The 12,710-nt window shown below is 41.4% G+C and overlaps 1 protein-coding gene across 4 annotated transcripts in view; it reads right to left on the bottom strand.

Moving 5' to 3' along the window:
- Positions 1–12,710, bottom strand: part of FAM13C (family with sequence similarity 13, member C) — a 129,241-nt gene that overhangs the window by 10,771 nt on the left and 105,760 nt on the right. For all 4 annotated transcript variants that reach the window (XM_005865105.2, XM_005865107.2, XM_014538712.1 and 1 more), the window contains 4 exons: positions 10,530–10,740; positions 9,309–9,447; positions 3,901–3,982; positions 2,230–2,435 (listed from right to left, as the gene is read on the bottom strand). In XM_005865105.2, the coding sequence (XP_005865167.1) occupies positions 2,230–2,435; positions 3,901–3,982; positions 9,309–9,447; positions 10,530–10,740 (638 nt within the window). The remainder of the gene's footprint in view (positions 1–2,229; positions 2,436–3,900; positions 3,983–9,308; positions 9,448–10,529; positions 10,741–12,710) is intronic.

Raw genomic sequence — 12,710 nt, forward strand, 5'->3', positions numbered from 1 at the left:
GATGCTTCCTTTTCTTCACTTTCTCCCACCCAGTAATTCAGCATGTCCTTTGATTTTATGTTCCAAATATACTTTGAATATATCTATTTCTTACCAACTCCAAGGTTACCATGTTAATCCAAGACACCTGTTTTATTCTCCCTTTTCCACTCTTTCCCCCTATGATTTATTCTCCATGCAGCAATCAGTAAGATCTTTTAAATGTAAATCACACCAAGTCACTTTTCTGCTTATAACCACTCAACAGCTTCCCAATACTTTCTACACCTGAAAGGTCCTGTGTGATCGGCCTGGGTCTATCTTTAACTTCATCTCAGGCCAGCCTGCCAGCTAGCCTTCAGACTCGAGAATCACAAGTAGACAAAGCTCTTCCTCCAAGGCCTTTATACTTGTAGCTCCATCTATTTAGAATGTTCTTTGCTGTTCTCTTAGCTTGTTAATTCTTCTTTATTAAATGTCACCTATTGGTCTTCCTAACCACTCTTATTAAAGTAGAAAGCATACCTATTATTTCCTATTATGTCATCTGTTTAATTTGCTCAGTACGTATCAAAATCTTTAATGACTTTGAGTTGTTTATTTGTTGTTGCATCCAAACTCCCAGAAGAACATGAGCTCCATGAAGGCAGTGAACCCCCGTGACTTCTATATCTTCTTTATTTTTTATATCCAGCATGTACCAAAGTTCACAATACATAGTAGGCACTCAAATCTTTCTGCAATGAACGACTGCCCACAAGTCACCAGGTAATCTCCCTTTATTGTCACAATATGAGTAGGTATTACCTGTATTTTATAGAGGAGCAAGTTGTATCTTAGATAATTAGTTCACTTACCAAGTATACATGGTTAGAAATGTCTCATTCAAGTGCTGAGTCCTGCTCTATATTGTACCAATCCCAACTCATCCCTCAGTGCCTTAGTCAACTGACTAGAGCATAGAATTAGGACTTTGGTATTGACCAAGCTGCCTTTAAAAGTGTGGTCAGGGTAACTATAAAATACAGGAAATTCCATCAGAGGCACTGAAGAAAGGAGACTCACAGATGTGTTATCCTCTTACTGGTTAGCATAAAAATCTAGAATCTGCAGGAGAGGGGATAAGTTAGCTGAGTGGGTAAAAACCTATTCACTTGTCACAACATATATTGGTAATTTTTTAAGTCTAAAACTATTTCATAAATATAAGGAGGCCTTGGGCCCATTTCCACTTATAGATCACATGTCCCAATGTAAAGGACTAGTCCAGGTGCACATGATAAACCTTTAGGATTTGGCTTATGTTGCCATATTATGATTAAGACCAGATAATTTACAATAGAGCAGGTCAAGGCAGCACTCTCCTCAAGAAGACTTCCTTCCAAAATTAAATATGCTAGTTTGGTCATTCATCTGTCCATTAACTCAGGGAATATTTATTCAATACCTACGTATCATGAGCAATAGACAGCCCTTCTACCCAAGAAGTTTAAACTACAGTATAAGAGACAAAATGGCATAAAGCACGATTAGAGCGGTGATAGGCTAGCTACAACTCTTAATAAATGAAAGGGAACCTCACCACACTTAGAGTTGACACAGGAAGGATCGTAAGGAAGGTTCCCTGGCATAAGTGAAGTGCAGCATAGATATGCAAGATGAGGAGAGATTAAGCAGGTAAATGATAACTGCCCTGTTTTTTTTAATAAAATATAATACATCTTTTTTGTTGAGCTCCAGGCTCATATATCCAAATACCTAATTGCCAACTGTATTTGGATGTCACATAGATTTCAAAACTAAGATGTCTAAAGCTGAAGACATCAGACATCTTACCTAACAAGCCTCAAAAAACCCTACTTCTCTATTCTTATGTAAAATTCTACCTCATCCCTGCTTTGTTATTTTTTAATGGAATCTGGAAAAATGGGATTGTAATCCTAGTTTTGGGTTTATTTGCTAATTTATTGGGGGAAACCGGGGTGGGGGTGCGGAGAAAGGGATATGATAGACACTTGTGTCTGCCATTTGCTTCCCATTAACAGGCAGTGCTATAACCTGGAATCATGTGGCGACACCCACAGGTCATGGCCAATGACGCACTAGGAACTCATCCGACTGAAATTTCAGAGCCATTCTCCCAGAGATGTGTATGTGGTGCCAGAATGCTCTGATACTTTGGTCAAAACCACAATCCAAGTGGTCAAAACCACTGTGCAGTGTCGGTCCCATGAAGATATGGCGAGGTACCTTAGAATCTTCCTCAGAGGGAAGCTGCTCTCTCTTCTCCAAGCAAGTCAACACGGCATCTGGAGTCTCCTCTCCTGAGGAGCTTGGCTCAGGGCCCACAGCTTCTGGCCTCCCTTCTCTGGGGACCGTGGGTTGCCCACAGGACAGGTTTCTAGGTGGGCCTTTGGGAGCAGCTCCTTGTTCCTCCGACAGCTTCAATTTTAGTTCTAAGAGAAATGCCAGGAGTTACCATGAGCAAGGTAACTGGCCCTTATAAGAGCACAGAGACTTTGAGGAATTCCCACTCCTAATGCCAAGTCAGCAGATATGAAGAGTGCTGACAATGGCTTTCCATAGGGCAAGGGCAGTCTTGATACCAGGACTAACAGCATTAGCTCCCAGTGACGTGAACGCAGAGGGACCTCATGGAGGCTGGGATCTCATGGAGGTAAAGGATCATGTGTGGGAGCAACTCAGTGGTTTACATGTTAATGTAGGAGTTCTGAAGGCAGACCAGTGGTACCTGGCCCCAAAGTTTTCACCTGTTACCTACTGTAGCAGCTGAAATTCTACACTTGTAGATTCATTTACTTGGGTTTTGAAAGTTTTGCAGTGATTAAGAGCCCCTGTGGAAACTCAAGTACTTTTAGAAGGCATTACATATGCAAATGTCAGAGGACATGCAAGAGGGATGGGAAAGGGGATGTGCAAGTGCCAGCCCCCACTTCAGAGACATCATAGTTTGTCTAATGCCAGCTCTTACAATCCAGGAACCACCGCTATTGCCATATGGCTTTATATACACCTACATAATTTAAAAAGCCACCTGGGACTTATCAGGGAATTACATTTCAGAATATGTTAGGGGACTGGTTGTTTGAGCGAGGCTATTTAGATTGATTTCTCAATTACATAGCGCATTTTCTTTGTTTGATGTTTGCTTTTAGTGAGACACTGACGTGGTGTTTAAACACTGCATATTTTATAAATCTGCTACATCATTACAGTTTAACACCACTGAATTATTATGCCCTTTCAATTCTTTAATCACCATACTTCTAGAAATGTGGAAACTCTCCCATGTTTCTAAGTACTAAATGAATGTGGAGAGAGGAAGAAAATAAATTACTGGTAAATAACTACAGTCCTTTAAAATGGATTTTAGACTTAATTAACACTCACACCACCATCTCCAGAGAAAGAAGAACACTGGATTATGAGGCAAGAGAACTGAGTTTTACACTTAGCTCACCACTTCCCAGCTACATAAACTGTGGACATAAATGCCCTCATCTGCGCAACGTGGTATGTGAAGTAAATGACTGCTGAGACCTCTTCTGGTTCTAACATCCAAGAATCCAATAACCCAGGGAAGTTAATGCTCCACATATTGAAATGTGCCTGGCACTGAAGCGCATCATTCCACTTGGGAGTCTGGAGTTCCTCAGCCTACTTATAAAAGATTTATTAAATGGGCCCAAACAATGGAGGAGGCCCAGATCCCTTCATTTTCAAAACGGGGCCTCCAATCTCGGTGGGAGACAAGGTTAAAGGGGGCACAGTTGAAACAGAATTTTAAAAATGCCCTGGAGTACATTTGTCGTTACTTTACCTGCTGCTTTTCTCAGAAAGCACATTGTCATTATTTTAACTGCTTCTTTTCTCAGAAAAGAGACCCTTGGCTGGTTTTACCTTTGAGTTGTTTGCGACCTTTAGCCAAATCATTCATCCATTTCAGGACTTCGGGATTAGAAGTCTTGTCACCATGTGAAGGCTACCAAGGGAGGGGAAAGTGGGGATGGGAGGGAAGGAAAGAGAGAAAAAGAAAAGCAAATTTTTAGAACAGCTAAACACACAAAGACAGTTCCAGAACAAAACCTATAAAGCTGGGAGATGAACTGAGGCATTAAAAACTCCAGGTGATGAAGTTGCTTCCTCCACACCTTCATTCTTGTCATGGACATTGCTTCTAAACATGCCTGATTACCCAGCATTTTCACAACCTCCTAACCCAGTGGTTCTCAACCTTCCTAATGCCGCGACCCCGACCCTTTAATACAGTTCCTCATGTTGTGGTGACCCCCAATTTCATTGTTACAAATTCAACATAATTAAAGCATAGTGATTAATCACAAAACAATATGTAATTATATATGTGTTTTCCGATGGTCTTAGGCGACCCCTGTGAAAGGGTCGTTCGACCCCCAAAGGGGTCACGACCCACAGGTTGAGAACCGCTGTCCTAACCAAACCAATGCACCTGCAGTCTAACCCTCAGTCCCCTTGTGGGCCACCCCCCCCACGCACACACATTGCCAGGACTTTTTTTGTATCGATGTGGATGACTGCACTGATACAAACCAGCATTACTTACTTGCTTGTGCTCACATCCATGACTTATGACCACAACCTGCCTGGAGAATACTGGAATATTTAGCTCCTATCAGTCATATCCTCCAAGCTGAACAAAGGAGACCCCAGGTTCTCTAAAGCCTGACAGTAGTATGGGAAGTCAGGATGTCACCCAGACTTCCAATCCTCCCACTGTTTATAGACTCAGTAACTGGGCTAATGTTAACATTAAGCTTAATCATATGTGTGTGACCTTGAGAAAAGTATTTAGTCTCTCTGTCCCTCAGTTTCATCCATCAAATGAGAATTATAATAGGGATGATGTGAGGAATAAATCAGTTAATATATGCAAAACACTGAAAAACATCCCAGGCATACACTAAACACTATAGATGTATTAGTTAGAATTACAAATATTATTATTATTACTAACAGGGATGGTAGGTAGCAGTGCTACTACCAGACCTTCAAAGAAACACTGAATACATCTTCACCAACAAACAAATACGTAGGGGTATGTTTGTCCTACCAAGTAACTAATCATACTAGGGTGTGGCAATAACAATATATGTTTTATTTTAGATGGCTCTGTTAATATAAATCATTCACCTTGATTTCTGAATTTCTTCGCAAAGCATAAAAGTGGATTTTCTACAGAAAAGAGAAAGTAGGAGATAAGAAGAGCCAAACATACATAGCCTCCATCCCCATAGATCAGTAAGAAACTTTCTTAAAAGAGTTGAGGCCACCCTGTTAACTGAAATGCAGGCTCAACAAGATTAATAGTTACTTTGAATTGAGGAATATACAGAGAAACATTGAGTAATGTTCATGATAACATAATCATAAACATCATAATAATAGTCAGAAACATGTGCACTGCTTGTGGCCAAGTCTAGGGGCTCTGCCATGTTTCTTTATGGATCCACTAAATCCATGTAACAGAGTTTTTGGTAAGACAGAGGCCTAGGGAGATGACTGTGTTCCTCTCAACTTCAAAGGGAAAAACTGTTGCTTGTGTGACAGGATCATCAAATGTGTAAGGGATTCATTAGATTAATTGTGAAACATAAGACATGCTTCTAATACTCCTAGAATTATGTAAAAACCATACTTTCTAAATAAGGATGGAAAAGATGATTGAAGGAGATTGACAGTGATTATTTTACCCAGGGAAGTTCAGAAGGGATACTATAGTTTCCAAACGGGAAGCCCAGGTTTCAGGACCATGGACAGTGAGATGGGGGTACACCTCCAAAATACAGAACTTAGCTTGGTCCTTCTTACCCATGGTTGGCTAGAATGATGCCCTGTGCTACTTCCTTGATATACAGTCCAGGGCTTTGGCTTTGGAATGTATATCAAGTCCAGATCCCATTATATGGACAGTCAGTGTACATTTTGTTTCTCTAAATCCTCACAGAATTCTCCACTCTGATCTGAAGAATCAGAGTCTTTGAAACTTGTCTTTTTCACTGGATATGCTCCACATAGTTAATGCCATCTTTTGAAATACTGTTAAAAACAAAATTTTCTGACAAAATATTTTAAAGGCTGAAATTTTCTGAAATGAATTTTTTATTTCCCTGCTCTTGGGGGATATTTCAAAAGAGGTTAAATCAAGCTCACAAGGGTAGCAGCTTTCAAATCACATGGAAAGTTTTCATACACAGGCTTTGAATCTTTAAGCTTTCTAATTTTTGAACTGAATAATTCCAGTTTAATAGACCCCCAAAAGCCATACACTCAGATACTACATTGTAGATTTTGTTCAGGGAAATAAAAATGGGGTTCCAGTGTTATATACCGAGGGTACCACTGGGCCAGAATTGTGGTCTACTAAAGGCAGTTCAGAAGACAGTTTAGAAAGATTTCTGGATTAGGAAAGAAAATACCTGAAGTGATGTCTGGCTAGATCAAGTCTTTGCTGTGTGATCCTGGAGAAGTCACTTCCCTTCTCTGGGCCTCAGTTTCTCAATGGTCAAGTAAGAAATAAGACTGCCTGAACTCTTCTCATTCTAACTTCTTTAAGTACAGTGAAAGTGGACATCTGGCTAAAACAGCCTTTTCTAGATCTATGAGTCTAACAATAGTTAAATGTAAAATCGGTTGTAGGGAATAAGCATGGTTTTGGATAGGAATGTAAGGTGGTTATACTCGACAGAGAGGGTAAGATGTACTGTATGTTATACCAGGGCCTCAGACTTGCAAGCACAGAGGCCTGGCAGGAACTCAGATTCAAAAATTAGCACTGGGTGCTATTAATTCCATGGTCAGGCTGCCGGAAGGAAAGCCTTACACACAGCAACCAATTAAAGCCCACTGACATGTCCAGTCTCTCAGCACAGCCTGGCACCCTGACAGGAAGGCTGAAGAGAAGCCCTGTTCCTGAGACAATGGCAGGTTCTGATGACCCCACAGACTGACACACACTGAAGCAAGGGTGAGCATGAAGCCTCCCAGCCCTACGGCGCTGGATCCGTCCATGTGCATGTGTGAGTGTTTACCTGTGTGGGCCTGTGCCTGCTCTGGCGCCAAAGCTCCTCTAGTCAAAGGCAGGAGGTGCCAGGAGACATTCTCTTCTAAAACAGGCAGGTGCTAGGTGGCCGTTATAGTTGAGAAAAAGTAACAGGGTCTGTGACTGCATATAGAAATGTCCAGCAGAGATCTAATGTGTCCATTTCTGCCTGTTCCAACATCACTTAAATAGATTCAAAAGTGGATACTATCTAGGACCACTGACTCCCTTTGTGCTAAACACTGTAATAAGTTTATGTGTGTACTCCTTCACTTAATGCTCACAAACTTCTGAAGTCATTAGTGATATTAACTCCGCTTTACAGATGGATAAACTGAGACTCAGAAAAGCAAAGAAACAAGTCCAAAGTTATAAAGTTGCTAAGTGTCTGTGCTGGATTCAAATCCAGACCAGTCTGAGTCACGAACTGCTGAGTAAGAATTATTAACAGGGCCCGGGAATGGAGCCCCCTACTTGTCACTCAACAGTTACCAACGTGAGGACATCACAGATCCAATAACACTCCAGGAGCAAACAGGGAAAGTCAACTTCTCTCAGGAAACCTGGAGCTTTCCAAACGTGGATATTATGAATTTGGCTTCTACTCCTCCATTGTAAAACCTACTCAAACTCAGTCTACCACCCAAGCCTGAGCTGACAGAGCAGAACTACATTACAAGTTATAAGTCTTCACTGGGCCTCGGTTGCCTTACCTGTATACTCCCAATGTGTAGAGCACCCTCCTGCTCTATAAAGGACAATACATAGCTGTGACTCCCTGGCTTCAAAGAAGGGAATAGTTTTTAGTACCCCAACTTAGGCTGTCCTGAAAATCAGATTTTCTCCACTTTGCAAAGCTAAAAACCATTCCTTTAGTAAATTTAAAGCCACTGTGGGAAATACAAGACAGAACAGGAGAGTGGCACATCACCCACTCTCACCTTCCTCCCCAGAACTTATCCTACACTCAGAGGCCTGCCGATTACCCCGTACCAAATGCTTAGTGAGCCTTTTAATATTTCAAGATGTATTAGACGTTATTCCCTGTTCTCTTTTATGCTAATGACTAGCTGATCTGGGCCCTCTGCCAAAGACCAAATAACTTTGTGCATTTCTACATGAACAATAATTTTCTCTATGACATGGTCACCATTAAAGAAAATAAATAAAACTAGCATTGCTCAGGCCAGTGTGGCTCAGTTGGAGCGTCCCATACACCAAAAGGTCACAGGTTCGATTCTTGGTCAGGGCACATACCTAGGATGCTGGTTCAATCCCCAGTCAGGGTGTGTACAGGAGGCAACTGATCAATGTTTCTCTCTCTCTCTTTCTATCTCCCTCTCCCTTCCTCTCTCTCTAAAATCATTTTTAAAAAAACATATCCTCAGGTGAGGATTAAAAAAATAAAACTATCATTGGCTACCAAGACATGTACCTTTGACTCTACTGTTTCTTATGTAAGAAAACAATGATTGGACGAGGAGAGATAAACCAAAGATCTTTTATATACATAGATCATGGACACGAATAATAGGGTGGTGAAGACCTAGCAGTGTGGGTAGGGGATGGGCAGAGGGAGTAAAAGCGGAGGGGGGGAGGTAGGAGACATCTGTAATACTGTCAACAATAAAATAAAAATTGATTAAGTTTTTTTTAAAAAAAAATGATTGCTACACTGCAGCACCAGCAGGCAGCCAGTGTCTCTCTGCCAGGAAAGGACGGATCAGGATGTTCTTATGAGTGGCCTGAACAGATGTCACTTGAGAGGCTCTCATCCGTCAACCAGGAAGTACTCTAATGTCAAAGAAAACTCTCCCTCATTCTGTCCACAATTAGAGATTCTGTCCTTTAGGTCACTGATAGGTTCTTATCAAAATGCAAATGAAAAGTGTTAAAGGAAAAATAAAAACATAATTCAAAAGCTTTTAAAATTTTAATTCCTAGGAACACTAGTTATAGTAAGGTTCCTTGAGGGGAAAAGGGGGGGATCAGTGTTTGAAAATAGCATTATAATTAATTACTATGAGCTATCTCAGTAGATAACAACCGGACGACAGCATGTGAAAACAAGACAGACCCAAGATGGGAACTCCATTTAGGATGGATCCTGGGTTGGCCAATGAAAAGAGAGCTGTTTCTCATACAGAATGGAACTGAAAAGGAAGGACAGAAAAGCCAACGCATCTCTTCACATAACCCATGCTCTTATTTTAAACCCCATAGTCCTTACCCGGTATTTCTTTTCTTGTTCAAATTTTTCTTCAAATTTCCGAATTTTCCTCTTGAGGCTCTGGATATGCTTGGTGAGCTGGGCAATGGTCTGGGGCTCCTTGCCACCACTACAGCTGCACCGTGAAGAACTTCGGGGCCTGCAGTGATCACCAAGGGGAAGAATAATCAAAACCAATGGTCTTCCAGTAAATACCGCTGCAGATCTACAAACCACGCTTCCTGGATTACCAGAGAAGTCCAGAGGGCAGTTCATTTTTTGATGAGTCTGCCATGGCATCTGCTCATCAATGGAGGCCTCTGATCACAGCACTCCATTATGGGCAAATGTCACCAGGGACTTAAATGTACAATGTCAGAATATTAGCCCCGGAAATGCGACCGATCTAAAATTAAGAAGAGACAGCTATTGTAGCATTATCTTCAATAGAGTGCATCAGCCACACCTACCAACATTTCCAGGGAAGATTTAGGTGCGTAGTTAACATTTCTTGACATAGCAGAGCCTTTGTGAATCGGATGAAAGGAATGGGCCTCCTCTTCAGAAAATGCATCCAACCTCTCACATGACACACATAATAACAGTAATTCACTAACTCCCTCAAGTCTATCAATATACAGTCCATGACCCCAGGTTTGAATAAATTCATGAATAGCAACAGAAGTTATTAAGGAGATACTAGAGATTTTCTGCACGTATTTTAGCCAAGGGAATCTCATTTTAGCTCTGAATCAAAATTATTTGTGGAACTTAAATGAAAAAGGAAAGAACATACAGTTCCACACTTTTTCTTGGGGTTGGGCAGCTATTTTAAGCTCCCACTTAAGGAGAAATTGGGGTGGACAACTAAACATTGCTACAGTCCATCCACGGAAGCCACTGGTGAATGTGGAAAGAATACTGAACTCATGAAGACTGATATTCCTGATATTTGCACATACATATACGTACCTAGGACTCTAGTCATTTCACCAAAAATGTTCAAATGGGCAAGCCCTGGGGTGGCCTGTATATCATGACCATTTCCTCCTGAGGTAATAAGGCCTGAAACAGCATTCCCAGCTGGAAAGTACACAGACATTTGCCATTTACTGTTCAGGTCTCACAGCTGCATTTGGTAGGCACGTTTGCACTATTTCAGACACACTTCATTTGATTTGTACATGTAGTATTTAAAAAACTGCATGAAATGAAGACAAGAACAAAACAAGGTTTGCTCACATCATAAACTGCTGAGCGCTGGGTGGAGAAGGGGCTGATTCAGGGTCTAAGTTGAATCTCTGGCTTTGGCTGAAGATGGAGCATCGCGGTGACAGCAGTGGGTTGTCACCATCAGTGATGTGATAGAGCAGCCGGCTGGTCCCCATAGGCTGGAGGTCTTCCGGTGCACTGTCTGCTTCATTCTGCCCGTCTTTGTGGACTGACGCAGGGTCTGAGGAAACAAGATAAGTCAAGACTCAGAAGGGAGAGAGGGCTTGAGACTGTCATATTCCTAAATAAGGATCATCAACAGTCATTATGTCTTGCTTCTTTGTTATTTCTTCCTTCTGGGGATATGAAGGCTTTCAAAATACTGTCCTGTTTGTTCTCACAGAACCATGATAAAAAAACAATTGTGTACAAAGCCACCAGTTACAACAAGATGGAAACACAAATTATTTCAGTATGAGTAATAGAATCAGCGTAGCCCAAACTACAAACATCCTCTATTTCATATTATCTATAATAACAAAGGCATAATATGCTAATTAGACCAGATGACCTTCCGGACGAAGCTGGGGCTATGAGGGAAGCCCGAATACCAGGTGCCTGCCAGTGGCCGGAGGGAAGCCCGGGTCCAGAGGGAAGCCAGTGCCAGTAGCTGGGTGAAGGGAGGCCTACTCTTGCACAAATTTCGTGCATCGGGCCTCTAGTTTGTATTATGTTGAAGGATGAATTACAAAATGTTTAGTGAAAGAAAAAAACAACAACAATAAAATGAAGCTGGAACAAAAGATGATAGATTAGGAGGAAGAAAAGAGGTAACACAATTGCCAGTGAAGGAAGAGAGAGGAGAAGACAAAAAAAGGAAGAGAGGAGTCCCCAGACAGAAACGTATTCCAGCAGTCATTAAAATGATGGAGAACTCTGCTTATCAACATGGACTAATGTTCAAAATATGCTACATGAAAAACACAGATTCCAAAACAAAACAGGAATTTATATATATATATATATATATATTTGGGTGTAGAAATAAATGCACTGAAAGATCAAAGAAGCTACACAGCACCTACAAAGCATGGTGAAATTCGAATGATTCTGTTTCTTCTCCAAAATTTTAAGAAACATTTCATTTTGGACAAAAACAAAACCAAGAACAAAACCTTCTCCAAACACTCTCTGTGCTTAGACAGCCCTGTGCCTGAATTCTCACTGTAATTATTCATTCCCTTTTTAAATGAGCTCATTAGCTCCCCACCCAAGGGTCGGTCTAGACGTGAAAGTCAGGGCAAGCAAAATGAGGAACATTAGGACATGAGTCTCTCCCACACAGGGCTCTGTACAGAGTTATTCAGGAAGCAACCAAAACCAGCTCTTTCTCAGTTATACCCAGCAAACCAGTCAGGACAACCCAAGGCTTTCTCTTACTCCTACTACCCCAAAGAAAGAGGAAAACAAAGATTATCTGGGTGGTAAGCAGAATCTGAAAATACTAATAATCCACTTTTCCAAAATAAACACTGATCACAATTTGGTACCAGGTGAATCTTAACCAGGTTTAGGATGACTTGTGTTCTGTGGAGCCTGAAATGCAATTTGCTTTGTGTCAGCATCAAAGGTCTGATTAGGTTCTTGTGTGTTTCCAGTTGGTGTCTTCCCTGTTGGACTGCAGACCATAAGGGTGATTGACACCTCCTAGTGCGCCTTTGAAGCTCACTGACAGCACTTCTGTCAGTGGCTGAGGCTGGTCAGAACTGGACAGGATGAAGGCTGGGGAAGAGTTGGAGGTAGATGGATGCCAAGGCCCAGACCCACAGGCAAGGAGTGCTGCTGTGACTGACACAGCTCACCACAGGCAACACTCTTGCTAAGAATAATTTACTCAAAAACAGTGTGGTTCTGGCAGGAGCCCTAAGGAATTACTAATCAATAAATCACAGCACACACTAACAATCACCTTCAAAACCCAGGAGGAGGCATATGGGTTCCTTTCCCAAATCCTTTTCTTAAACCAACAGGCTTAAACCATCTAAAAAGAAATAGATTTTATTCATATTACCTGTTTCTGTAGTATCTTTTGATGATAATGACGGGGAAGAAAATAATCTTTAGCAAGTACCTGGAACTGGTATGTTTTCATTGACATGGGAAAGGTCTGAGGCCTTCAACCCTTCAGCTCAGCTGTGACCACCCAACCCC

The sequence above is a fragment of the Myotis brandtii genome, unplaced genomic scaffold (assembly GCF_000412655.1).
Source record: "Myotis brandtii unplaced genomic scaffold, ASM41265v1 scaffold196, whole genome shotgun sequence".
In the NCBI taxonomy this organism is placed as follows: Eukaryota; Metazoa; Chordata; class Mammalia; order Chiroptera; family Vespertilionidae; genus Myotis; species Myotis brandtii.